This window comes from Mus caroli, chromosome 16 (assembly GCF_900094665.2).
Source record: "Mus caroli chromosome 16, CAROLI_EIJ_v1.1, whole genome shotgun sequence".
In the NCBI taxonomy this organism is placed as follows: domain Eukaryota; kingdom Metazoa; phylum Chordata; class Mammalia; order Rodentia; family Muridae; genus Mus; species Mus caroli.
This window is the reverse complement of record NC_034585.1, coordinates 15,303,484-15,330,974: the sequence shown is the minus strand read 5'-3', so window position 1 is coordinate 15,330,974 and position 27,491 is coordinate 15,303,484. Positions and strand designations below refer to the sequence as shown.

General features: G+C 46.0%; 2 protein-coding genes across 3 annotated transcripts; both read right to left on the bottom strand.

The window, feature by feature from the left end:
• Positions 1-459: 459 nt before the first annotated feature.
• On the bottom strand, positions 460-3,301 carry C16H22orf39 (chromosome 16 C22orf39 homolog). Its single transcript, XM_021184512.2, has 3 exons — positions 3,266-3,301; positions 3,012-3,179; positions 460-1,164 (listed from the first exon to the last, which is right to left on the bottom strand). Exons 1-3 carry the CDS (start codon positions 3,287-3,289, stop codon positions 1,039-1,041), a joined length of 318 nt encoding a protein of 105 aa, XP_021040171.1. The 5' UTR covers positions 3,290-3,301; the 3' UTR covers positions 460-1,038.
• Positions 3,302-4,603: 1,302 nt separating this feature from the next.
• Ufd1 (ubiquitin recognition factor in ER associated degradation 1) lies at positions 4,604-27,460 on the bottom strand. Of its 2 annotated transcripts, none has more exons than XM_021185029.2 (12): positions 27,342-27,460; positions 24,976-25,082; positions 24,551-24,583; positions 21,619-21,740; positions 18,488-18,618; positions 16,370-16,442; positions 14,549-14,617; positions 13,825-13,890; positions 13,342-13,389; positions 12,535-12,623; positions 11,941-12,022; positions 4,604-5,621 (listed from the first exon to the last, which is right to left on the bottom strand). In XM_021185029.2, exons 2-12 carry the CDS (start codon positions 24,980-24,982, stop codon positions 5,547-5,549), a joined length of 795 nt encoding a protein of 264 aa, XP_021040688.1. In that variant the 5' UTR covers positions 24,983-25,082; positions 27,342-27,460; the 3' UTR covers positions 4,604-5,546. The 2 variants fall into 2 exon arrangements, with proteins under 2 accessions (XP_021040688.1, XP_021040687.1); XM_021185028.2 differs by having other exon boundaries at positions 4,605-5,621; positions 24,950-25,082.
• Positions 27,461-27,491: the final 31 nt, after the last annotated feature.

The following is a 27,491-nucleotide window of genomic DNA, read 5'->3' as shown; positions in this document are numbered from 1 at the left end:
CCTTTCCTCCCCAGCTTGCTTTTGGTCATGGTGTTTCAGTGCAGCAATAGAAACCCTAATTAAGACAGGTATAAAGTGTAACATGGCTTTAATTTTCAGGTTGCTTTTGGAATCGAACATGTGAAGCAGCTTTTTTTAAAAAATACATTAACAATGGGGAGAAATCAGGAGACCTAAACCCCATATTCCTTGGACCTGAGCTCTGTCTCTGCCTCAGGACTTGGAGGTCTCGATTCCAGACTCCTTGGTTCCTGCAATGCTGTCTGTCTTTCTTTCTGTTTTTTTTTTTTTNTTTGTTTGTTTTGTTTTTTGTTTTTTTTTCGAGACAGGGTTTCTCTTTGTAGACCTGGCTGTCCTGGAACTCACTCTGTAGACGAGGCTGGCCCCAACTCCGCCTGCCTCTGCCTCCCGAGTGCTGGGATTAAAGTCGTGGGCCACCAATGCCCGGCTTGCTCGCTTGCTTGCTTGCTTGCTTGCTTTCTTTCTTTCTTTCTTTCTTTCTTTCTTTCTTTCTTTCTTTCTTTCTTTCTAAGTCTGCAAACCAGTAAAAGGTGCTGGTGCAGAGGACAAGCATGCTCTACCGTGTCTCCAGGGAAGCTGAGCAAGCATGAGCTCGGCACTTTCATACCACGATAGTCACTAAACAAGACACTGCAGTCCACCTCTCATGGCCAAGGAGGTCATTCACAATCAGAGTAAGGTAGTCTAGCAACCTTATTCTAACCACTGTGCCCTGGATCCTCACAAGTCGGGGCTGCCACTGTGCCCTGGATCCTCACAACTCTCGGCTGCCACCTCTGGTGACGATGTTCTCAGGGGAGATTGCATGGACAGGATGCAGCTGAGTGCTCACAGACACCTGCCTCAGTGCTTGGCTTCCTGCATGTGCGCACAGGTTGTCTTTCACAGTATTGCAGTGGTGATACGCCCAGATCCAGGGGGCAGCAGGCAATTAGGGCTGGAAATGCTTTGCTCTGTGTTCCAGGTCAAGTAAGAGCCAGTCAAAGTCTAGGTCAAGGGCAGGGTTGCAGTTGCTTGTCACTTGTCCTTCTCCTGTGGTAGAGGGAGGTTCCAGTCCGTAGGGGGCCTTTGCCTCAAGGCCCATACCAAGGTGTGCTTCTGAGCAGCCTGGACCCGAACCTGCTCGCTCTCACAGAGGGATCGCTGTACAAATGAGACTTGGTCACTTACTGTTTCACAACTGGATCCTAGGGCTCTTATCTTAGTACTGCTGCATGGCACCTATATCACCCTCTTCCTCAACACTCTTCTAAAGAGAGGAACACGTGGGAGCACATGGTACTCCAGGGTCGGCTGCTTCTATACAACACTCCTCGACAACTGTTCTGTTTTAGCACACACCGGTCATCTTACTTCAGCAGTTTTATTTCGTGTTCTTTGGACATTTTTTAGACAGGGTATCAAGTAGCCCAGGCTGGCATCAAGATCACTATGTATGACCTTCAATTCTGAGATTGTTGTCTCCACCTCCTGAGTGCCGCAATTATAAGCATACACAACCATGTTCAGTCTCTGCCTTCAGCCATGCAAAACCCGCTAAGCCTCAGCAACAGCAGACCTGGAGAGTGTGGCGCTAGTTACCCGACTAGCCTGGGGCATGGTGGTGCACGCCTTTGATCCCAGCACTCAGGAGGCAGAGGCAGGCGGATTTCTGAGTTCAAGGCCAGCCTGGTCTACAGAGTGAGTTCCAGGACAGCCAGGGCTATACAGAGAAACCCTGTCTCGAAAAAAACCAAAAACCAAAAAGAAGAAGAAGCAAATAGGGGCCGAGTATGTGGGTGAATGCCTGTAGTCCCAGCACTCAGGAGGTGGAGACATCCAAGTTCACAGAGAGATCCTGCCTCAGTATATAAGGTGGGAAGTGACTGAGGAAGATGCCCGATGTCAACAGAGGGTCTCTCTACATGCAATGTGTGCACATATATACACACACGCATACACACACACAAAGACTTTTTTAAAAAGCTTGTAAGGACTAGAGAGATCCCTCGGCAGTTAGAGGCTGCTTTCCAGAGGACTGGGATTTGGTTCCCAGCACTCACACATCACCTTAAAGCCATCTGAAACTCCAGTTCCAGAGGATCCTCAGGCAGTAGATTCACATGGTACAGATAAATATGCAGGGAAAACACACATAAAATAAGAATAAAAGTACTTTAAAAACTGTAAAGAAGCCTAGTGGTTGTGGCACACGCTTTTAATCCCAGAATTCAGGAGTCAGAGGCAGACAGAACTCTATGAGTTCAAAACCAGCCTGGTCTACAGTGAGTTCCAGGACAGCCAGGGCTATACAGAAAAACCCTGTCCCAACCACAACAAAAAAAATAAAGAAATAATTGCTTCTGTGTTCTGAGTTTCACGGTGAATTGCTTCTCCATGACTCTGGCCATTTCTCTATTCAGAAACATCTTTGTTTCTTACACTAATTTATGATAGCTGACATATAGTTACAAACAGTTAAGTTTCCAGTCTTTTGCTTTCCGCCATGTTTTTTACTTTCACCATGTCTACATGGCTATCTAGAGTAAGTTGAGGTTTCTTCACATCTCCCTCGAAAAGGTCCAGCAACAGCCTCCATACTGGTCTCTGTCCTCTACAGTACCCTTAGCACTCTCAGATCCAGACTGACCTGCCAAAGATAACTCAATTCACAAGTACTGGAACATTTTTAGGTGCTCTCAGACTCATTCTGCCCTCAATAGCCCACCCTCGTGCTCCAGACACGCTGGCTTTTCTCTTCCTCCGTCCAATCCCCAAGGGCTGGGTGAAGGCAAGCTCGCTGTCAAGCTGATGACTCTAACGCTAGAAGGTTACTCTCTCCAAGCCTCTCTCTATATACTTCCCTTCCTTCTGCACCCCCTCCCCGCCCCGCCCCGCCCCGTAACTGAGGCAGTCTAAAGTCTCGGTGATAACGCAGTTTGGTACTCAGGAGAGAAACCCGAGAGGGTTGCCCCGAAGGATCTGCGCATACATCCACATCCTGCCCATACCTGGGCCTCGGCGCTGCGGTTCTCCTCCCACTCGAGGCAGTTAGTCAGGTCGCGGAGCCACTGCCTGCAATCCGGCCGCTTGCCGTGGACGTAGTAGTGGTGTAGGACGTGCCCGACGCTGCGGCAGAGCTCCCACTCGGCGCGGTAGACCTCGCACGGCCGGGGAGGCTGCGGGGAGAGACAGCGGAGAGCGCGGGCAGCCCCCAGAGCCTGATCCCACCCAGCCCTGAAGCCCAGGAGCCAAGCACACTCACCTGCCAGCTGCCTGCGACCGCCATGTCCAGGCCCCGTGTGACTGACAGGGACATGAACCAATGAGCTCCAAGCAAACGGGCACTAAACAGGACGTCTGCACTGAGTGGCTGATAGTCAGAGGCCGCACCACCTGGTGTCTAGCCGATGGCTTGGCTTCAAAGTCACAAAGGTATTAATTAGCAGTCGGAAACCCAGTAGTTCTGGTCAGTTCTCCCAGTTTTTTATTTTTCAAATCCGTATGTGGTTCAATTTTTGAAGTACAGACTCCTGAACTCTGAGTAACCCACCTGGCGGACTGAAATTGCAGGTATCTAGCCTGAGCATACACAGAATGTAGGTGAGCTTGATTTGGTGTATGGAGAGGAGGAAGGCAGTGCAGGATGACTAAGGGTGAAAGAAGTTCTCCTAGAAGTGACAGGGTCAGGATTGCACACCTTTAATCCCAGCATTCAGGAAACAAGAGCAGGGACATCTCAGTGAGTCAGTTCTAGACCAGAAAGGAATATATATATGGTGAGACCCTGTCTCAAAAAGGAAACAAACCCAACAACAAAAATAAAAGCAAACAAACAAACAAACAAAAAACCTAACTGGAGATCATAAGGTGAGATAACTCAGCTGTAGAGAAACTTGTGGACAGAACCAAGGACCCGAGAGTTTGATCCCTTCTAGTTTGATCCTTCTAGGCGACAGAAGGGACGCCTGAGCACTGTACTCTTATCTACACATGCAGTCACATATTTTTACTAGTGCACTTATGTGTATAACTATGTATGTGCAACACATATACTTAGATCATCTAGAACTGGAGTTAGTTATAATTACAGGCTATAAGCCACCTTGTGAGTGCTGGGAAGCAAACCTGAATCCTCTGCAAGAACAAGTGCTTAACTGAGCTCTTTCCAGCCTGATGAAGTTAGCTACAGAATCCTACAAATGAAAGCTGTCTTAAAGCTAGGGAAACGGAGACAGCCCCAAAGGACAGGTCTGGCAGGTTACCACAGCATTTATGCCTTCCAGAGCCACATTTGGCCAGTAATGATGTGCGTGCCAGAGTTAGGAGCCAATTATGTTTATGGATATTTCCAAGAGCAAATGGACACACTCTGGAACTACAAACATAGAGGGAAAGTACACCCTCCATGGGGCCCTTGCTAGGCCTGACCAGCTCCACTCCAAGCATCAGGGAGTGACATCCATCCCTACAGCCTCCACAAGTCTCAGAAGTAGTCTTCTAACAACAGGATGAAGTAGGGCGCTGCTGTAAGGGGCCTTCCTGTGACTTCCGGCTAGTGGCCCATACCACCAATCTACAACATACCATATCAAACTAGAGGCAAGTTTTAATCAGTTTATTTAATTCTTCAATAAGAATTATTCTCAGGGAACAAATTTTAAATAGCTGGATCAGCATGTCAAAAGACCTTACATCATACAAAGTGCAGATCTGAGGACAATAAAACAGTAAGAAAATGGGTTATGGGGGAGCCTCAGTGGCAGAGTGTGTGGCATGCTTAATATTCACCAGGTTCTGGTTCAATCCTAGCACTTGAAAAACAGACAAACCGTCAGAACCTTGGGTAATAAATGTAGCGGAGGCCGGGCAGTGGTGGCGCACACCTTTAATCCCAGCACTCGGGAGGCAGAGGCAGGTGGATTTCTGAGTTCAAGGCCAGCCTAGTCTACAAAGTGAGTTCCAGGACAGCCAGGGAACTCTGTCTCAAAAAACCAAAAAAAATAAAAATAAATAAAAATAATAATAAAAAATAAGTGTAACGGGGGCATATTACTCAAGCACGTATTCATTCTGCCTTTTACATCTGGCTTCATCATGGAATTCACTGAGAGAGAGCAGATCAAAATGAGAGTGCATTCATCTGGATGAGATCCCTTCTGAGTCACTGTAAATAAAAACAGAGGCCATCTTTGTCTGGTACTGAAGTGCTGGCCTGAGTAGCCATGATGGGCTAAAGACACTGCCCCATGAACAGACATGGGGAAGAAGAGTGAGTCAGGGATGGGGAGCTGCTCTGCTGAGGCCCTGGAGCTACGTTAGGGAGTGGAGGAGGCCGCCACCTACAGGACCCGAGGGCTCTCTCCCCCAGATCAAGCACACAACCTCCAAGTTCTGCTGCTTTGCATCCAGGACAAGCTTGATAGTTCTCAGGTAACTTTAAACAAACCATAAATAACAGAGCATCTCTGAACGTGTCAGAGCCAGTAACTGTAAGCCAGGTGCAATCGGATCTTTTATTTTCCAGTCAGCCAACAGTTTCAGACTTAGGGCTTTCTTCCCTTCTTACGCAGTGACTGTCCTTCTCCAGAGAAAGCAACGAATCTGCCTCCAGCTTCATCCTAGGTATGAAAATAGGATATTATTTTCTGAAACTCCTCAAAGTTTACAATAATCACTTTATTCCATGGACTTGTGTGCCATCCATCTACTTTCCCCACTTCATTAATCATAATAAGAAGTGCCCTAGAGGGGCTGAAGAGAGATGCCTCAGGGGTTAAAAGTGTGGGCTGCTCTTTCAGAGGACCCAGTTCAGTTTCCAGCACCCATGCTGGGCAGCTCACAATTGCCTCCAACTCCAAGGGATCTGACTCCCTCTTCCGGGCTGCCAGGGCACCTGCACACACAGGGCAAACACATATAAATAAAACAAGTATCAAATGTCTCTGGCATTTATGGCATTGAGAACCCCACAGATGATCGCTGTGTGAGTCTACCCCCACCTTTGTGTTTAGATTTACTGTACAAGCTCTCCACAACTTATGGAGGCAGTTATGTCTTAAGAAGCCATTTTCAGCTGAAGTTATCATTAAGTGAAAAGACATTTCATACACCTCCCTTCCAAATACCCCAACTCAATTACAAACCACACGACAGTGTTCTGGTAGCCTCCCCACTGTGGCCATATGAGGGAAGGGAGCCTGTGGCTCCTTGCTGCCATCTAACACTCAGAGAGGACCCCACTACCTATTGGCCTAGGAAATCACCGAAATTCAAAACTCTAAGCACAACTTCTATTTAACACCCATCACTATCATATCACTAGGAAGCTGAAAATCCTAAATTGAACCATGATAGCTTGGGAACCTTTTACACAATAATCGCTTTGTATTTCTAAATTTTTGCGTGTATGGGTGTTTTGTCAGCATACATCTGTGTAAAATATGCAGAAGGGGGCCCCAGATTGCCCCTAGGACTGAAGTTGCAGAGGATTTTGAGCCACCATGTCAGCACTCTCAGAGCTTTAGCCAAGGCTCCAGCCCCACAGCAACTGATTCAACAGTAGAGTACAATGCTCCAAGGAAAAAAATCACTCTCAACTGCAACAACCCAAAATAGGAGTGTTTCCACTCACTTTTCTGCACGTGTTTACTTAACTCCTGAATCTGAAACCTGTGAGTTTCTAGTCTAAATTCTCTTACTTCCTGGTTGGCACTGCTGAGGTTAGTGGCTCACTGTCTGCACACAGCTCTGGTTTGGTTTTGTCTTTTTTTATTTCTAGAAGGGAATTGCTAGCTTAAAAGATGCACTTAAAAAACAAACAAACAAACAAAAAAACCTTTGTATATTCAGATCAGCGTTAGGAACACTCACAATCAATTCTTTCATGAGATTTGTTTCTTTAACACTACAAAAACAGTAGGTTTTACCCCACACACTTTTAACTGCTCAATATCTGAGACGTTACCTCTTGGTTTCCTAAGATAGTTGCAGCTTCTAAAACACATCTTCACACCTGCTGTACCCTGAGGTAATTCCATGTTTCTGTGCCAAGCGCCTAAGTGCAGAGCATATGTGAGCTCTAGAATGCAGGCCTCTGCCACACAGCCTTCGGTCTGTCCTACTTCTCTCTCTTCCATCCATCTGAGCACAAGACTTGACCAATTTTGTCTGTTTGAACGTATATCCCAAGCTAGGACTTGCCATTTTCTTGACCTAGAGCCCAGACTGGCCTTAAACTTTCCATCTGCCTCAGCTCCATCAGTGCTGGGATGCAGTGCGAGTTGCCACTGGCTCCAGCTATTTCTACTTCCTTTCTTCAGTGAGGTATACTGTAGAATGTCTTTTAAGTTAGGATAAATGACAGTCTTCCATTTTATTGACAAAAATGATGGACTGGATGTTAGGTCTATCTTGTACTTTATAAATTACAAAATGGTAATAGTTAAGTAGCGTCCCAAGAAAAGCTTCTCAAAGGTGTCTTTGTTTTGAGGTCTTACATGTCAGAAAATACTTTTGTTCTGAACCTGGTGAACCTGATGGTAGCTCAGCTAGTGAGCCAGCCTGGTAGAGCTGCCATGTCAGTCACCATAGACTTAGTGGCTAAAATAGCACATTAATTTATGAGCATTCTGGAGATGAGAAGCTGAGACCAAGGTGTCTTCAGACCTCTCTGGCTTGAAAATGGCCCTTTTCTGCCTGTGCCTGGCCTTTCCTCTACATGGTTACATTTCCCTTTCCTGTGAAAATTAGAAAATAGGTTAGATTGGATTAGGGCCCCATTTCCGCTTAATTATACCTTGTAGAGGGCCCTATGTCCAAACAGTCAAATTATTAGGGCAGACAGAAATTCTGAGTGGACAAAGTTTAGCCCAGAAAGAGTTGGGTACAAAATTTTAGGCTGGAAATTTTTCCTCTTAGAATTTTTGTCTTGCTTTGTTGAAAGAATCATTTTAAGCAGCCTGAAGAGGCTTCAAACTCACAATCCTGCAGTAGCCTCCCAAGTGTTAGAGTTACAATGTGCTACCATGCTTGGCTTCCCATGAAAACCTTAAATCAAATGTGTTGTCAAGTTTATATATGTATGTAGCGCATAGATTGCTCTCAGCCCTCACCTTCTCTTATCTCCTTCCCAGCTGCCTCTACAGCCCCTTGTCCCTACAAACCTTTCTATTTCTGTCTGTTCTATTTGGAGACTGACTGGATTTAAACAGGATATCTGTGTGAACATGGGTTTGGAGCTATCTAATGGAAACTGGTGGGCTTAGCAGTGGCTGTATAAATGAACATGATGACTCTCTTCCCAGAATCATTAGTCCTTCCTCTATGTCCTTTCAGAACTTTAAAAAAAATTTTTTTCTCATTTGTATATTTTGCCTATGTATATGTACTGAGTATGTGTCTGGTGCCTCTATAGAAGGTTCTCTGGAACTAGAATCAGGAGTGGTTGTAAACCATCATGTGGGTTGGGAAATAAACCCAGGTCCTCTGCAAGAACACATGCTCTTAACCACTGAACTATCTTTTTAGGCCCTTATCAGATTCTGAGACACTGTTCTACTACCCAGTTCCTGTGTGTGCATCCAAAGATTGTTGAGTTGGTCTTGTGTGCTGTGTACTCAGATGCTGAGTTCTGTGCCCCAAGATCAGGTTGCAGTCTGGACATGGACGTTGTATTGACCAATGTGCTGTAAAGAATGCTCCCCAGTAATCTCTGATTGGAGGATAAAAGGCTAGAGCCTGTGACTGGGCAGGAGAGAAAAGTGGGTCTTGAGATGGAGTATGGGATCTCAGGTAAAGACCACAAGGAGAAGGAAAAAGGCAAGGGAGGAAGGAGGTCCCCATGAGGCAGATGGACCATGAGGCAGGATGGACCATGAGGCAGGATGGACCATGAGGACATGACCAAAACAAGCTCAAATTGAGGACATACATGAAACAAAGCAAGACTCAGCTGGCAAATAATAGGGCATTTATCTGGTTATTAACAGCCTAGCCAGATTGCACTCGTCTCAGAACCTTCCCAGATTAGGTTTGTAATATGGCTTGTTAATAAGTTTTCATGTCTTTGTGCTGTTACTCAGGAGCTAATGAAAAAGGATGTTGCAGAAACTGCCATAAAACTCTTTCATTAAAAGACGATGTCTCTAACTATAGTAAGACCTCTGACCTCTCTAGAGCTTTTTCCTGCTTCAGCCCAGACCTATTATTATCCGTCGTTCGAACTCAGTAACACTGTCTAATCTGCTAACTAACGGCCTTCGACTTAGAGAGGTTACTTGCACAATTCTTTCCCCTTTCTCACATTCATTCATTCATTCATTCACTCACTTGTTTTTGCAATGAAGTCTTTCTATGTTGCCCAGACTGCTCTTGAATTCCTAAGCTCAAGCCACCCTACTACTTCAGTCTCCGAGTGCAGGGGCTATGATACACACTACCATGCCTGGCTTTTCATAATCTGCAGTACTTGCATATATTCTTTCATCTCATTGCACCTTAGTGCTAGGAATGGACATCAGGCCATGCTGACCAAGTACTCTATCTAGCGCTGAGCTTCACCTCTAGCTCAGACCTATGAGTTTTCTGTATCTTTACTAGAAGGGAACACTCCTTAGAAATCCTGCTGTTTAACAGTATATTTAGGCCTTCTTTCTTGTGTAAGCTCTGATCTTCAAGAGCAATAAGCAAGCCTGGCTGCTACTGTCTGAGGTCAAATAGCAGCCAATCACCAAAGGCTACAACAGACTTTATTATCTAGTGTGATAATAAAGTGTGGTCCTAGGCTTGGGACCTTCCATGAGACCTTTTTCCTGGGATTGCAGAGGTCCAATATAGTGTGGGAAAGGTGCTGAGGCTCTAAACACATTGTAATAGGTATTCTGTCTTTATCTCTCATTTCCAAAGGTGCCTTCTGAGAGCTCCGGGATCTACACCAAACTGCCTCTTGGCTTTTCCCAGGCCAGGCTTAGACTGTAGCTGTCTATGGCTAATTAAAAGCAGGTTCTGCTTGTCCTTCTGTCAAGTCCTTGCTAAACTTGCCTCCTCTTCCAAACTTATTATCCCATTACCTTTCACCAAAACTGTAGTGGCTTTGAAGATAGAGTAAAGCTATGTTTTAAATTTCATATACCTAAATATTTGTGGATAAAACAAATCCTGCTGAGGCTGCCAGCCTATTCTTCCGTCTATAAGTCACACTGGAGTATGAGCATGATGAAAGCTGAACTGTATCTGATAAAAGGATGTAGGAAGGTTTCATGGAGATGTTAAAAGTCTACTGACATCTACTCCAAGCCTGGAAAACTTACAACACTGTGTCAGCCTAAGGGACATTAAAGATGCCAAGAGATTGCAGTTGGGCCTGGGAGCACCCTGGTCTTTGTCTCAGGCCACCCAGAATACTAGAGCGGAACAAGTTCAGTAGTCAAGAGTGTCTGGCAATGATCCAGCAGCCCAGCTTACACAGTCTCACAGCACAGCTGATCTCTGCCCTATTGAGACCCCTCAAGGGAATCTTCCTTCCTTCCTCCCTCCCTTCCTTCCTTTTCTTCTTTTCTTCCTTTCTTGTCTTCTTTTTAAGATAGTTCTCATTTAGCAAAGCCTGACTCTGAGCTCCTGGATCCTCTTGCTTCAACTTCCCAATCACTGAGATTACAGTTATGCTCCATGCCCAGCTAAGAGTGAGCCTCTAAGAAATGAATCAGGAAAGCCTAGGGTCTAACATACGTATTGGAGAAATACATGTCACACTTGGGTGGCTGCATTCCAGACACAGCTGCTGTGCAGAATGCAATCTGCAGCAGGATGAGTGACTTACAACTAATGCCTAACACCTTGGACTAAGTTCCCAAGTAATGCCTTCTGCTTCTAAGGCAGCTCCCCTGCCCCCCAGGCCCGGTGACAGGAACATGTTGGTCATAGAAGTTTGCTGTCCTGATGTCTTTGTGAAGGTCACTTTCTAGCATTTTAGGGTTTTGTTTTTTGTTTTTTGTTTGTTTGTTTTGTCTTTTTGAGACAGGGTTTCTCTGTGTAGCCCTGGCTGTCCTGGAACCCACTCTGTAGATCAGGCTGGCCTTGAACTCAGAAATTCGCCTGCCTCTGCCTCCCAAGTGCTGGGATTAAAGGCGTGAGCCACCACCGCTCAGCTGAAGGTCACTTACTAAATGGAGAGCAATAGATATCATGTGTGAGGTGGTCAGGGGCTCTGGCTCTGTACAAATGCAATCACAGCATGAAGCTCACAGGTATATCTCAGCAATGAGATGTTACTTAAGAAGCACACAGAGGTACTTGGCACCTGACTTGGCATTGACTCCAAGAGCCAGGATCATGTTAGTCACCACTGTTGAGTGGGATCAGGGCTGTAGCAGAGGCCTGAACCTTCATGACTGTGTTCATATTAACTCTCAATGTCTTGATTTTGGTCAATCTGGTTTCCTATGAGCATATGCACCTATTCCCAGGTATCATGTCCAACTAGAGTCAGCTGGGCCTGTTCAAAGCATTCATCTCTGCAGGACTCTTAGCCATACTGTTCCTATCTTACAGCCTTACCACTTACTTAGGAGTCACTGTATAGAAATGGTAAGCTCTAGTTCTAGGTTAGAAAGAACAGTGATAAGCAGGGGTATAGTTAAGCATGAGTGAAGTCCTGGGTTCAACTTCACATTCTGAAACAAACAGTAAGCAAAGAGAAGATGAAACCCACCGGGGCTCCAGGTTATTTTTTTGTGGCAGAACCTGGAGTCTGTTCTTGACCCCTGCATTGCCAGACCTTGGTCAATAGACCTGCAATGGTTCTACAGAGTAATCAGCCCATTAGGAACAGCAGGGCCACAAGAAGGGGCCTAAACATCACAGAAGCATCATATTTTGAATGGTAGAAACACACTAGTCATCACTAGTAAGTAAATCCTATGACCAATGAAATTAACTTACCTCTTCAACCTTTTTGACCAATGGACGTGAATTTCTGATGAAAGTTATCTTACCAAGCTTAAATTCGTAATTAGGAATTCCTCTGTGAAAATTACAGACAAGGAGAAAGGTTAGTTCCAAGGAGGACTAAGATTTGCTTCTGACGATCAAGAGGAAGGTAGGAAGAGACAGCAGTGCCTTTTTGATAATTGTCTGGTATACACTGCTTTGCCCTCTATGTACCTGCTAGGAGGGAACACAAAGTAAAAACGCTGGTCATGGGGTAGGAACTGTGGGTACTGGCCTGGCCTTAGACTCCTTCTGAAAGTGCTCCAGTGCATCCTATCTCCTGTTCTCTTCCTGGTCACACATACAGTAGACAACTAACACATCCCCACTCCTACCAGGTAGCCACCAAAAGAGAGTTCACTGTGAATCCCTGGACAGATACCATTGTACTCTACCAGTGTCAGAGAGCGAGTGAGAACTTGAGCCTACTCAGTAGCTGCTGGAATGAGGCTCTACTGCGTCCTGTGCTTTGACACAAAGCCCATGTGTCAAACCTTTCTTAGAAAATGGCAAATACTCATCAGGGACAAGCTAGAGCAGACCTACCTCTTGATGTCTCCAGGCTTGATTGGGGAGGGACTGGGCTCAACCCCTTTTTTCTTTCCATCTAGTCTATTCCCAGAACCAGAGAAGGCCTAGAAAAGGAAGTCAAGAGGGTGCATGCTCAACCCCAAGAGTGAGCAACCATGGACCTCTGTGTAGAGACCCCAGAAGAGGAGGGAGCTGGTGCACTGCTAGATCCTCTCAGTGCTGACAGCCAAGGTACCTCAAGCAGCCCCTCAAGGGACTGCAGGAAGCCCAAGAACTCTAAAACAGGCAGCAGCAGTGATAGCTGACCTCTGTTGCAAATACTTGCCAGGCCCCTCCTCCCCATATCTCTAGTCATACTTCCTCTTCTGCTTCCTAGCACTTTTCAGCACCTGCACATGAGCCACTTCTGCCTCTCACCAGGGAGCCTGGTTAGCAAACATGCTACTTACCTTCAAATAGTGTAGGCAAATAAAAGCAGGGTGTGTTTTCAGAGGTAAAGCAAATGTGCTAACAACTGATGAGCCTAAAGGAAGTGTCGCATTTATTATACTAACTTGACTTTTTAGTAGACACTCCCCACACACCTAGAGACCATATCCAAGTCCTATGATAGGCATAAGTTTTGAAAGAAACAACAGAAGTTGGAAGCCTTTCAGGGTTGTCAAGGTTCAAAGAAAAAGTCCGTATTAAAAGGTTTGAAGGCTGGCGAGATAGCTCAAGAGTTCAGAGCACTGGCTGATCTTCCAGAAGTGCCCATAAATCATCACTAAGAATAGCTGCTGGCATCAGGATGCAGAGAGACACACAGTGCCTGGTACTCACACGGAAGCCCACCTCTCCGGCATAGCCACTGTGGTCTGCTTCTCCCTCCTAACGGGAAAAAAAAAGAAACAGGACATGAGCTTCTTGGAATGGGTGGTCAGCTTTCCTCGGAGCCCCTTGTTTCCACAGTTGCCCGTCTCCATCAGCCAGAACACACTATCCTCACAGGAGGCAAGCCTCCTCCTAGGAGCAAGGACCATGGCCCAGCTAACCCTTGCAGAGTCCACACAAAAAATACATGAACAGACCAGTAAGTCAGCTCACCAGGTAAAAATACTTGCCCCCAAGCCTGAACACCTGAGTGCAATCCTTGGTATCCAATGGTGGAAAGAGAAACAACTCCCAAAAGTTGTCCTCTGACCTCCATACCCATGCACAGCACCCACACCTCCAACCCGCACACAACATGTTTAAATGTAATTAAAACAAACAAAAGAAGCACAGGTACAAAAATATCAGAAGGAGCTCAAGGAAATGACTTACTATTGACTCCTCATGCTGCACTGGTCTTTCTGGTTCTTTGTATCCCAAGGGAGCATCAAAATCCACCTGTGTTTTGAAAATAAAGGTTAACTTCTGCCTCCTTAATTAACCAATACAACAGCTTGAGAGTCCAGTTGTCCCAACAATAGTGCTTTACACTGCTCAACATCATTACAATGGCATGAACACATTATAGACACACAGAGATTGTTGGGGGAGCTCTCTCTCTCGCTCTCTCTCTCTCTCACTCTCTCTCTCTCTCTCTCTGTGTGTGTGTGTCTGTCTGTCTATAGTTAAATATAACCATATCACCATGGAAGTGTGTGTACCCATTACCCAGAGAAGGTACTGATAGTACTACAACAACCTACATGTTCCTGGCAACTATTAATCTCTCTTCCCTTTCTAAAGTCTGAAACCTTAGCTATCAATGTAAATGAAAGGAGACAGGAGACAGTGCAACCTTTCCTCTTCCTTGACAACCATGAGTCCTGTCAATAATTTGTTTCCACTTAGCTCTTAATACTGTAACATTCAGTCTTTGACAGCCTGAGGTGACTGTGGATCCAACCACTTTAAGTACAGTCAACTGCCACTTGTATTCCCTAGGAGGGAATACTAGGTGAATAGCCACCTCCTCCTATTCTGACAGCATTTTCCTCCTCTTCCCCTTGTGTGACACACTCATGGGTTCTGACCTCACTTATAATGGAAAGTCACTCACATTCATGTCACATTCAATAATGGATACAGCCTTGTCAGGTTTGGTCTCCATCACCCGCAGCTCATAGATCTGCAAAAAGAACAGGAAAATGAAGTAGTAAGGGCTGGCAACACGGGCAAGCCTCACACCAGCATCAAACCTTCCAGCACTGACAGTGCTGCTTCAGGTCAGATCAAAAGGTACTTGTCCCCACATGTTGATCTAATTCCACAAGCTAATTAGCACCATACTGCAAGACTATTCTGGTCTAGCTATTCATATCTAATTTAGTCAACACCTAAAATCTAATATTCTAATATTATTATACATTCTAAATAGATTCTAGTATCTAAAAATCACAATCTAGTTTATTCTAAGAAAAGAATTAGCTAGGTGTTTAGGAGACAAGAGTAAGAACGCTCACACCAACAATGCTAAGTCTATCCTCCCAAAAAGATAAATAAATTGTACTGCTTAAATTTGAGAGGGGGGCGGTAGGAGATGGGGGGGGTGGAGGGAGGGGGGAAGAAAAAGACAGAAAAAAGAAAAGCAAAGAGAAAAGAAAAGAAGTTGGGCTAAGGTTATACAGAGCTAGCTCAGTTGTTTCACACACTATATACCAACATGCATCTGCAACAGTGTCCACATGGAGGTCAGAGGTTGGATCTCTCCTCCTACCTTTGGGCTCCAGGATCAAACTCAGATCACCAGGCTCACAGGACTAGCATCTTTACCTGCACCTCACCAGCCCTACAGCTTGGCTGTAGAGCATTCGTACAGTAATTGCAAGGCCATAGGTTCAATCCCCAGCATTCCAGAAGCAAATAATAAAATGAAATGGCAGAGGCTCCCTGGTAAGGTAAAGCGCCAGCTGATGACCAGCAGCAGGGTTGTAGGTTCAAGGTTGGTCTGGACCACAAAGCAAGCTCCTACTCTCCTCTCCCCGCCAAAGGGTTTCCTGTCCTTTTATCTAAGCCAAGCCCCTTGCCATGCTGGGAAGGGTCTTGATTCTATTGAGTTTCTAAATCCCATCAAATAGTAATCAAATTAACCACCATCAAAGGCTAGGGAGATGACCCAATATAGACATTATATATAACTATCAATACTGAGTGACTTAGGGCTTTAAATGTGAACCCGGGAAAATTTAAAAAAAACAAACAGCAGGAAGCAATTAGGTGATAAAAGCCACTTTCAGAACACCCCATTCAATACTAGAGTGGACAATGACTCTTCATTGTGGATTCATTCTCTTGTGGAGGGTGTGGGGACTCTCATGAAATCTTGAACCCACAACCACCTCCTAGGTGGTGAGATCACTAACATGTCCCATCAGCGTCAGCCGGCAAAGGCATTTTTAACACATAACATACAAATGAAAGAAAGAGAGGGGGCGGGAAGAAAGAAAGAAAGAGAGAGAGAGAGAGAGAGAGAGAGAGAGGGAGGGAGGGAGGGAGGGAGGGAGGGAGGGAAGAAGGAAGGAAGGAAGGAAGGAAGGAAGGAAGGAAGGAAGGAAGGAAGGAAGGAAGATTTTTTTCTGAACATTTTACCTGCGGGTATACATGTGTACCACAGGCACTCCTGGTGCCCACCAAGACCAGAAGAAAGTCACCAGGCTCAAGAGGCTACCCCTGCCCATAACTTGTACAGGAACTCCACTGATGCAGCTTCTATAAGTCACATCCTGGCTCACCCATGCTCCTGTATTCACCCCAATGAATTCTTTGCATGACTAAAACACTTAGATGGAATCATTTCTTAGCTCTGTCATTTCCCTCTCTCTGGTAAACAGGCACAGTAGCAGAACATTCTTTAACAGGTAAGGTAGCCAGGCTCACCTACCTTCTCATTGTAGTTGATAGCAATCACATCTCCAGTCGTCAGACAGGCGAAGTTTCTCAATGCATTTTCTAATCTGCATACAAGTTGTCAAGGTAACAGAACAGCTGCATGCCTTCAATTACACAATGGATTACTACTTCTAGTGATTCTAGAAGGAACACTCTTCCATTGAACAGATGGAAGAGCTGACCCCAGATGAGTGGGACTGGCTGCGAGAATTTCTTTGGCAGGCCTGGCAAATGCTATGGTACTCCACCCGCTTCTGCTCTACATTGTCTTTGTTCCTTTTCTCATCCCTGAAACAAAATACTCAACCAAAAGCAACATTAGGAAGGATTTACTTGGGTTCAGTGTGCCCTAAAACAGTTTATCATGAAAGGAAAGGGCATGCAGGCAGGAAAGGCTTGTGGCTGTGGTGGTGGGTGTCTATTCACACCTGGGTGGATCGAAAAGCAGAGAAAAGGGAATGAAAGCTCTCAATTGGTTTCCCTACCTTCTCCCTTTAGTCAGCCTGGGACCCGGATCACACGATGGGGCTCCTCACACTCAAGTGAGTCTTCTTTTTAAAAAATACTCACAAACAAGCCTATATATGTCTACTGTATGATTCCAACAGTCAAGCTGAAAATAAAAACTAACCATTACGTACACTGAGACTGCCTTTACCTTATCAGTTATACCCAGGAACAACAGTTAACCAAAGGGATACCCTTTTTCCCATGATAACAAAGAGAAAAAGCCTCCCAGGAGAGATAGCTCGGCTGTTAAGAGTGAATACGCTCTTGGAGAAGACCCAAGATTGGTTCCCAGCACCCACACTGACAGATTACAATTACCTGTAACTAGGGTATCTGATAGACTCTTTTGGCCTCCAAAGGTACCTAGACCACAAGCACATATCCACACACATACACATAATTTAAAAGATAGAACAGGGGCTGGAGAGATGGCCCAATGGTTAAGAGTGTACTACTCTTTCGAGGATCAATGTTTCATTCCCAGCATCCATATTAAATGGTTTACAACCACCTATAACACAAGCCCTAGGGAATCTAATGGCCTTTTCTGGCCTCCTTGAGTACCTGTATGCACAAACATCCACACAGACATACCCATAAGATTCTTTTAAAAATCTTTTAAAAGGCTCCTGGAAGCAATTTAATATATCTACATTATAATATAGGAAACCACAAAGATCCTAGAAGGTGACGATGAAGACAAGACCCATCCTACACTGACAGCAAAACATTGTAGTTCATTCTGATGGACAAATTAAGAAGCTCTCCCCACAGATGTCCCCTGCCTGTTGGACAGGACACCTCTACCACTGCCTACACTGTGGAGACAAGTATCCAACATGCCCCTTTGTCTAGGACCCAGACAGCAGCAGGCTCACTGGCATCCAGGATTTGACCCTTGGCACAACAGCCTGCTTCTGACAGTGAGTGGAGAGAGGTGACAGGTGGCAAGAGAAGTAAAAGCGGGTTCTGTCAGTATGTTTGCTTTAAAATGTTCTACTTGTCCATGTTGCTGTTTACGATTTTTGTTTTGTTCTTCTTCAGACAAAGTCTTACTATGCACATCTTGACACAAAGCATGTCCCTCACTCACACAGGTCACATTTATAAATACACATACCCAGCTTAACCTGAGAGGCGAACATAAAAGAAAAAAAATCATTAGAACAAGAACATAAGCCTTTTCCTTCCCCCTTGCTAAAAAACAGAAAATGTACTCAGCCAGCCTTTATTGTCTTACTTTGGATGGGTCCTAAGTCTGAGCACAAAGTGGGCGGATTCCCTAGTTCATGCTGAACCAGAGCCAAGGGCTCCACAGAGGGCTGGAGATAGATGAGCCACGATGCCTTCCCACTGGATAGACTGTGTATTTCAGTCTTTGTGCTAGGTAGCCATGAAACTAAAAGAAGGCTCTGCTCTGGAGTCTAACAAGTGTCTGCAAGTGCCTGGCGAAGGCTTGGTCAGGACCCAGAGGACATACTAGCCAAATGACAGTACTAGCAATCATGACTTCAATCAGAAACAGATGTGTTTCCCCATGATGTTCAGTGACAAGCAGGAAGCCCTCCTTTGCAGAGGAACTCTTATGTCCAAAGGATACACCGCTTTAGGGTTGGTGATGTCCAGGAAGTCTGGGCTCTGAGGCTGGAACTTAGAGTAGGTCGCCACTTGGAGGTTGACACTTTCCACCTGAACCAGGCCCCCTTCCTCCAACAGCAAATTCTGCATCATCTGAGGACAAGAAATCAGCATGAAACTCCTGAAAATCAACAAGCCTACATGGTGAACATCTGCCAGTTAGTACACTAACGGGGTCTAAGTCTTACTTGGGTAGAAGGGCCCAGGATGAAGACTTGAAACAAGCAAATTAATAGTGCCATGGAGCTATACCAGAGAAGAAAACCAAGTGAGGGATGCACATGGAAAGCTGACCAAGTAAGGGATTCAACTTAGGCTGCATTGTGACCTGTCTGCCAAGGCCACCTGACAGGCCACCAGTTTCCAGCCTACTGTACACAATGCTACCCTGGGATGCTTACCTCCCAGCTCCAAAGCTGCCCCACAGGCAGTTTTCATGGCCTTGAAGCAATCAAGACCACACTTATAATAGAAAGATCACACAAAGAAAAGCTAGTCATGGAAGGCCCCGGACATGTCTGCTACTAAGGATCATAAAAACACTAATACACGTGCACTGATTAACTACCAGTAAGACAGATAATGACTGAGGAGAGGAACAGAGAGAGATGAACAAAGGCTGGGAAAATCTAGCATGTAGAAACCAGGCCACTGTAGTACCAGAAGTCTTAAGTCAGAGGCAGAGAGCTATGGGTCAGGAAAGTGGGATAGGTTACAGGTCTCAGAATGGATTTTTGATAATTTAAAAAATAAGTTGAATACATAAATGCATAAGTAGAAAGAACTGAAGAGTGAATTTCTATTGGCCTTCCTTAACACCTCTCTACCCCCTTTTATCTTTCCGGTTCTGCGATGGTTTGAATATGTTTGGCCCAGGGAGTGGCACTATTAGAAGGTGTGGCTCTGTTGGAGTAGGTGTGTCACTGTGGGTGTGGGCTTTAAGACCATCATCCTGGCTGCCTGGAAGCCATTATTCTGCTGGCAGCCTTCAGACAAAGATGTAGAACTCTCAGCTTCTCCTGTACCATGCCTCCCTAGATGCTGGCATGCTCCCACCTTGATGATAATAGACTGAACCTCTAAACCTGTAAGCCAGCCCCAATTAAATACTGTCCTTACAAGAGTTGCCTTGGTCATAGTGTCTGTTCACAGCAGTTAAACCCTTACTTAGACAGACGCCCAGTGCTAGCCCCTCCTATGCTAGGCTACCCCAAGCAAGCATGTCCTTAGGGATGCAAATCCCTTTGAGAACATTACAAAGAAGCAAGGACCGAGGGCAATGGTGCAAGTAGGAAGTTGCTCATCTGAAGAATGGGGCAGCCACAGACTACTGAGGCTCCATCCAGCACACCGTGCTAAAAGGCTGGGAATGACAAAAATGGAAGATAGCCACTCCTCCAAATGCCACAATAGGCTGCTAAAGTTTTGGCAAGTGAGGGATCTGTGACCCTAAGCACAAGTTTCCCAAGGGTCAATACCAGCCTGGTACAGACCAAAGCAGTATAAAGTGGTCAGTTAGGAGGAAGGTAACTGTGGCATGAGGCTCTGGAACACATAGAACACGAAGACGGTTGCAGGCCGGAGTGAAGCCTACGGCTTCCCCAGACAGAAGCAGGACAGAACCACAGACAGTACAAAGCAGGAAAAAGGGCCAGACCAAGCCCTGGGGAACAGACTTCTGAAATGACTTGAGGACAACAAGGAAGCAAGAGGACCTGAAAGTACACTCTCCCTGGCCCATTCGTGGGCACTTTGATGCAGACAGCATGGCAGGCCCAGGCCTGATGGCACTCCAATAAGCTTGGGTCAACAGACGAGGTTCCAGCAGCAGGCCAGCACTTGCTGCAGCCTGGTTCTCCCTGAAACTTGGCAGCTTAGGCTGGGTGAAGCCCACTGAGCAGCCAAGGGAGATAATCTGTGTACATGCCCCTTGTCACCTGAAATAGAAGCCCAAAAAGGCTGGGAAAATAATCTCACATCCCCACTGGCTTCTTAAGTGCCATGTGGCATCTCAGAGAAAGAAATGCAGATAGCTTCTCAGGCTAAAGATGTCAAAGAATCTGTAGCTATTAACTGCACACCAGGGATTTAAAGGGAGAATTTTCAGTGCTCAGTGTTGTCTACCTCACATTTCATCTCAATAGGTGAGCCATAGGGCCTCTGTAGGAAGAGAAGTGCTGAAAGAGTCACTGCTCTACCCTTCACCATCCAGTGCAGCTCCAGTGGCCAGGCCTGCTGCTACAACAAGATGCTGCCTTATGCAGGGGTAGACACAGGACAGTAAGTGATGAGTGTAAGTGATAAGCATGTCAGATCTCAGCTTTAGTAAAAAGTCCCACAGCAAGTCAGGGCAAGGAGACAGGCAACAAAGAAAAGCCTAGAAGTAGGAGGTGCAGATCCAAGCAGGACTCCTGTTAGGGAAGACATGGCCATGGCTCATCAAGCACCTTGGGGCCCAGCTGGAAGGGGTGGCAATGACAAGAAAGAAACACTCTTTAGCACTTGAATCACATGCAATTGTAAAAAGGAAAAGCTATTCCTTTGAAATGTGCTGGTCACTGCGATAGAGCAAGCAGGTAGGGACTGAACCTTTAACATTTTTCTGGTGGCAGTGGGGCCTCCAAGAATAGCAGACAAAGTACTTCTGTGTCCTCAGCCCCATTCACAGCCTGCCAGGGGCCTTTCAGGACACCTGACACCATTAAAGCACAAAGACCAGGGTACATGCTTCCCCGTGAAGGCTTCCTAAAGCTGAGCTTGTCAACTGGGCTAGGACTGAAAGGAGAGAGAGAAGGGAAGCAAGGGTGCTACGGTCTCCAAACCACACTACAGAATGCTTGCCACCTCAGCATCCTCCCTGAAATGTTAAGTACCTCTGTCAGCCCTTCTGAGGAGCCCTTGATGAGGCACCCAGGTCTGGAATGACACCCACCCTTCACATCAGCTTGACCTGTGTCTACACAGTTAAGCATGAGTTTACATGGCACAGCACACTGCTGAAGATGTCTTCCTCTTACTAGGCTCTTCTACTTGAAAGGACGCTCAGGCATGCACACACATGAAAAAGGGACAGACCTTCACAGCTCAACTCACCCAGTGGGGGAGGTAACAGATGCCTTCATCAGCAACAAACTCCAGTACACCGCAGTGTGTCATCCGATCTGAATTCTTATTGGTCAATTTAAACAGCATAGGATAGGTAATGTTGAGCCGGCCTAAGAACAAAGATGTTATAACACACAAGCAAGTACCACACCTACCACCTGTGAAGGAAACCCCGTCCACCCAATGCCCTCCTGTGGCCTAAACTTCAGAGCCTACTCCCACATTCCGCTACTGTTCTAGTCAGAGGGGTATCACTGCAAGAACACACCGTGTGGCCCTAGAGGAGCTTGGTGACTTAGTCATGTAGCACCAGCATAAACATGATTTTTTGAAATCATGATTCTTAAAAGTAACATGTTCATTTATTCATCAATAACTTAAGTGTCAACCATGTGTCACACACACAAAAAAAATCTGTTCCTTTAAAGGTTTTTATGTAGAGAGGTGAGATTGTGAACCAGTACACACTGCAGGCACCAGGGAAGCAAAGGGGTGGGAAGGGAGAATGACCAGGGAATAGACTTCCCAGGCCCTAAAGACACAGCTTTCCAGGTCAGCTACCAGACACACAATCCAGGAAGAGGGACAGCTAAGCAAAGGAATGGATGAGAAGAACTCAGCCAGTTCAAGGAATGACCAGTAATTAGGCAAGATGGCTGGGATCAGGTGTGAGAGTAAGTAAGGAAGGGAGACACTATGAGAACACATGGAACAGAGACAAGTACCAGGCCAGTGGGCAGCTCTAGCTCAGAAGGCCACAACATGGCATGTCTCTGAATTCCAGTGGTCTATGAGTTAATGGCTGCACAGAGGGCAGGAGCCAGAAACAGGACTAGTGGAATGCCGAATCAAAGGCACAAGGGCAGAGAGAGGAGGGCCTGGCCACATGAAACCAGCAAAGGCCAGGAGACCAGGGCAATAGGAAAGTGCTGAGAGGTTCCCAGTGGTGTTTGCTGTGTCCTGGGCAATTGTTCAATCTTCCCAGAATAATGAAGGCACCATCATTCCTCCCGTTTTAGTCTGTTGGAGAAACTGAGGCATGTGGGTAAAGTAACACGCCCTCACTGACCACGCTCAGGAGTGGTGGTGCTGGGATCCACACTTAGTCTGCTGAAGTCACAACTCTGCCACTTGTCAGTAGACTGCAGCTCGTCAGGTTAAGCACACACCAAGTCTCACTTCATAGCCCTAAATGGCCTCTACCTCAGAGGCCTGCCACCACATCTGGCAAGAAAAGTTCACTTAGCATCAGGAGGCAGAGAAGACTTCTGGCCTCTCTGTAAATGTTGAATGAATAAAGTCAATCAGGAAAGAGCTTGGGTGGGAAGCTCCAAAGCAGCCTAGAAAACTGCCTCACTGTAGAATGAAGGTGATCTTGCCAGGACAAGGGTGACTGAGACAAGTGGCCCAGGGCCAAGGAATTAGGTTTATGCTCTGTCACTAAAACAGCTCCAACCATGGAAGCTACAAGTTGACCCAGAGTCTGGGTGCTGCAGTCCAGGCTCCGCCAAAGATCTGAGGCAGAGGAAATTAAAGGAAGCTCTAGCACCGTTCAGCCACTGACTGATGGGAGAGCCTGACTTCAAGCTCCCCGGTCCTCTGAGACACTTAATTCCTACAGCCTGAGCAATAACCTGCATCTCACAAATCAAGACTCCCTTGGTCTTACTTGGTTACAGTGGGTTTCTTCCACCACTTAACAGGCCTCAACAGCTGAGCACGGTGGCACACACCTGTAACTCAGAAAGTCAAGGCAGGAAGATTTTAAGTTCAGGGTCATCCTAGTTAAGTTTGGTGAGACCCAGTCTGAAGGAAGAAAAAAGGGCTTTAAAGGGCTGAAGGGTCTATTTCAGTGAATAAATATTCAATAGCATGCCTGAATCCTTAGTACAGCAAAAGCAAACAAAGAAAGGTCTGAATGCTGCTCTAATCTGGTCTAAATCCCACTGATTCAGTTCTAAAGTATCTTTCTGGACACTTTGCTAAGGGACACACCTGGGCTCCTTGGTCAGCTCACCCCAAAAGCAAGACTAAAGACCCATCCTGTCTTTGTAATGGCAACCTTTTGTGAACCCCAGACATGGTCCCACCTTGAGCTGGTTATAGGTCACCTCCCCACTTATAACTAGAACTCTCACATAGCTCCAATGAATGGTACTGATGGTGTCCCTGGTTAATGGAGATACCAAGATCCAGAGAAGCCAAGTCAGTAGCTGAGCAGGGCAAAGTTCAAAGCCCAAACACAGCAAAGTAGCATCTATTCTCTGCAAGTCCCGGCTACACCTCCATAAAACCAGGCCCCACAGGATGAATTCAGTATGGGAATATCTTCAAGTTTCCAAAGCAAAGATTGTGTCCACAATCAGGGCTGTTCATAATCCGAGAGAGCAAACCTAGGGCTTTTCTCACAATGGCTTTATCTGGCATAGGAAGAGAAAGTGTAGTTCAACCTTTGGCTTCCTCAGGATACAATGCCACATTGGAAGTGAAAAACTCAGGTTTGGAAGATCTGTGTCATGCAGTTCTCTTGTAGATCAATCTTATTTTTTTTTTTTTCCTTTAGGAAGACAACCTAGTGAGCCCACAGCACAGTATGAACTACTCAAGCACTATACAAAGTGCTGCTCCTTTGTATCTAGACAAGTTCTTGAGACAAGCCAGGCACTGGGGAAGGGGCTGAGGTGAGAAGAAAGAGAAAGGAGTACCCTTTACTGAGTGGGTGCTTATAGCACCCTTGCAGTGGGAAGCACAGCCATACTTTGCCTCATCTAAGGTACTTGCCCCTGGTCCTTCTAGGCCAGCACACCCTCCAAAGAGGATTCTAACCACATCCTGACACTTTTCTGTTACCCAGAATCTGAGAACAACGAGAAGCCCATGCCCATTTCTGGCTTCCCGTACTTATATAGAAAGTACTTACTGAGTTGATCGAGGGCTGAGGGTGGCATAATTACTGTGAAAAGAATATTTCAGGAATATTAAGTAAATAAAAACAAAAGGGTAGAACAAAGGCAAGATGTATACTTTCTAATGCAGCTTTTAAAAGCTTTGAACAGTGGTTTGGGGCTAGCCAGAATTTCATAACGACTTTTCATAAAGAATCTTACTTGAAGTAATTTATTTTTGTGCTCTGAATGGCATTTAGTCAACAAACATAATTAGCACCCTACTCCCACCACCCATGCCTTAGGACAGTGACATTTTTACTATAATGTTAGTGTCTGGTGCCCACATGCAAACTAAGGGCTATAGAAGGCTACAGGGCTCATAGAGTTTAGGGCAGGAAAGGTTACGATTCAAAATAAAAACAGGCACATACTCTTCCCTCCTTTCTCCACATCTGACCTGTCATTAGGCCCTGCTAGCATGGACACGGAGAAGCAGCGGTACTGCGTGGAGAAGCGGTTCTGGAAGACCCGGGGAATCGGGTGGTCAAACATGTTGAAAGAAAACTAGGAGAAAGAAAGAAATGGTATTATTATTAAAACAAAGAAACAAAGGCACTGTAAAAAAAAAAAAAAAAGAGGCTGACCATCAAGTCCTGAATCCCGGTGACCTTGACTTAGCCTCCCACATAACAAATGTACACAAATGTGCACTCTATCTACCTCAAAGGTATGTTTCTTTAGGCCAAGCACTAACATAGCAAGTCATCGGTGCATATAAATGTGGTCAAAGAACACAGCAAACTAAAATCTCAACTAACCAGAATGCTCTTCTGACTGCCTCGGCGGCACAGTGAACCTCAAATCCTTCTTGTGCCCCCCACACTCATCCCTCAGGTCCAGTTTCTGTTATCTATAGACAGTGCAACTTTACTAACTATAAAACCAGGCCTTCCCCTCCCACCTTTCTGCTACTATTCCCTATTCTCAAGACCGATCAAGGCTGGGCCTTACATACACTTCACAGAGACTCATTACTGACCATCCACCATCTCCTAACCTAAGGTTCCTGTCTCTGGACTTGTAACTCCACCTGGAGCCCTTTCTCCACCATCCTTAACTTAGAAGCCACCTCTTTTCCTGACTGCCTACCATTTGTGTGGCTCCAATCTGGACTCTAGGGGATATCACTTTAGTAATCTTTGGGTACTGAAGGCAGATATCACCTCTGCCCTGGTGAACCTGGTATGAAAGACAAGGAAGATAACAATAAAATACCCATGTCTGGGAGTTTTAAAGACAAGAAACGGGTATCGGGACAGAGAGCACCCGAGAATGGATGCTAACCAAGTGTTCAGGAGGAGACCCTCATTAAAGACCTACATGTCTTCAGTGTCAACTGGGCAAGAAACCCAAAAGAGCATTGCAGGTGGTGAAAAGCAGATGCCCATGTATGTATTCCTCCATCTGGCTTTCAGTTACAATCCTTTTCCTTCTTCAGCAAGCCTCCCTTGCTTTGGCAGGGGTCGGAGTTAGTGCTTCTCCCGGTGCTCACAGCACAGAACAGACCTGCACACTGCATATCAAGTATTTCCTCATACCAGCCAGCAAAGTCAAGACGGGAAGAACTACATCCAAGACAGTCTGCTGACCTTCACATGCGCATACGGGCTCACGTACCCACCCGAAGGCTTCTATTCTCAGGCCCACGTGCACACCAACATCCCCCACCAATAAACTGTTCTTCCGTTACTAGCACACACGTTTTCAGTCTTTTACCTTCTTGTGTTTTTTTTTTTTTTGGGGGGGGTGGTTTTTTTGGTTTTTGTTGTTGTTGTTGTTGTTTTTTCCCGAGTGCTAGGATTAAAGGCGTGCGCCACCACGCCCCGCTTCAGTCTTTTATCTTTTTCTTTAAGTACCAGAACTGTATGACTCAGTCTCAGGTGCATACCCCACAAAACCCTTTTTTGAGCGATGGGGTCTGGGGTTGGGGTGTGTGCGCTCATCAAAGCATCTTCCCTATGCCATCCATCTAACCTACTGCTTCTCTCTGGAACACAAACAACAGACAGGAAGTATGCAACACCCGGAACAGTATCCTTCCAACTCAGCCACCAATGAACATGAGCTTCTACCATCCATGTTACCTCCTTTAAAGCTTTGATGCCTAACACATCAAACACTCAGTGCTGGTTATGTAAATGAACTTAGACAGGGACTTACTGTGACACCCACGATAAAAATCTAATAGTCACTTCTTGTTTTTAACAAACAAATGGCACGGAGTCAACACTATATACAGGAGTGATGGGGAATGCAGGAATTAAATAAGTATACGTTGATAGAAAAAAGGCGCACCACATATTACCTATTGTTATCACAACGTGATGAACACAACGTGACATACATCCTAAGACATGATTTCTACTAAATAAAAGGTCAGGGAACTTTGGCTGAGCTTAATGTCCTTCGTTTTCTCCTCCCTCGCGCCACTCCCCAAGAACTCTCCAGTTAACTCCGAGTTCATGGAAACTTGTTGCGTGCGAGCACTTATGAGAACTATCGACATAAAGTAGCAGGTTCCTTTCTACTCTCCGGGGCTGCTGTCCCGCCGAAAGGCATTCGAGTCATAACTCGGACGAGCTAAGAAGAAAAGAGGTGGCTCGTAATTATAGATCCCACTTGGGACAGAAGCTCCCGGGCAGTGGCGGGGCCCGACGCAGGCCCGGGTGACTCGGCACCTCCGCCACCAGGTCCAGGCCCTCCCTGCCAGCTCCAGGGGCACAGCTCTAGAATCACCCAGTTCGCGATCCCCGGCCAACTCACCATGACTGACAGCGTTTGGTGATGCCGCTTCTTTTCCTGAACCTTACAATAAAAACCCACAGCTCCCTCTTTGCAGTCGAGGCCACTGCTCTGAAACCCAGAAACCGCGAGAGGCTCGCCGGAAGTGACGGAACACCGCAGGGGATGGGG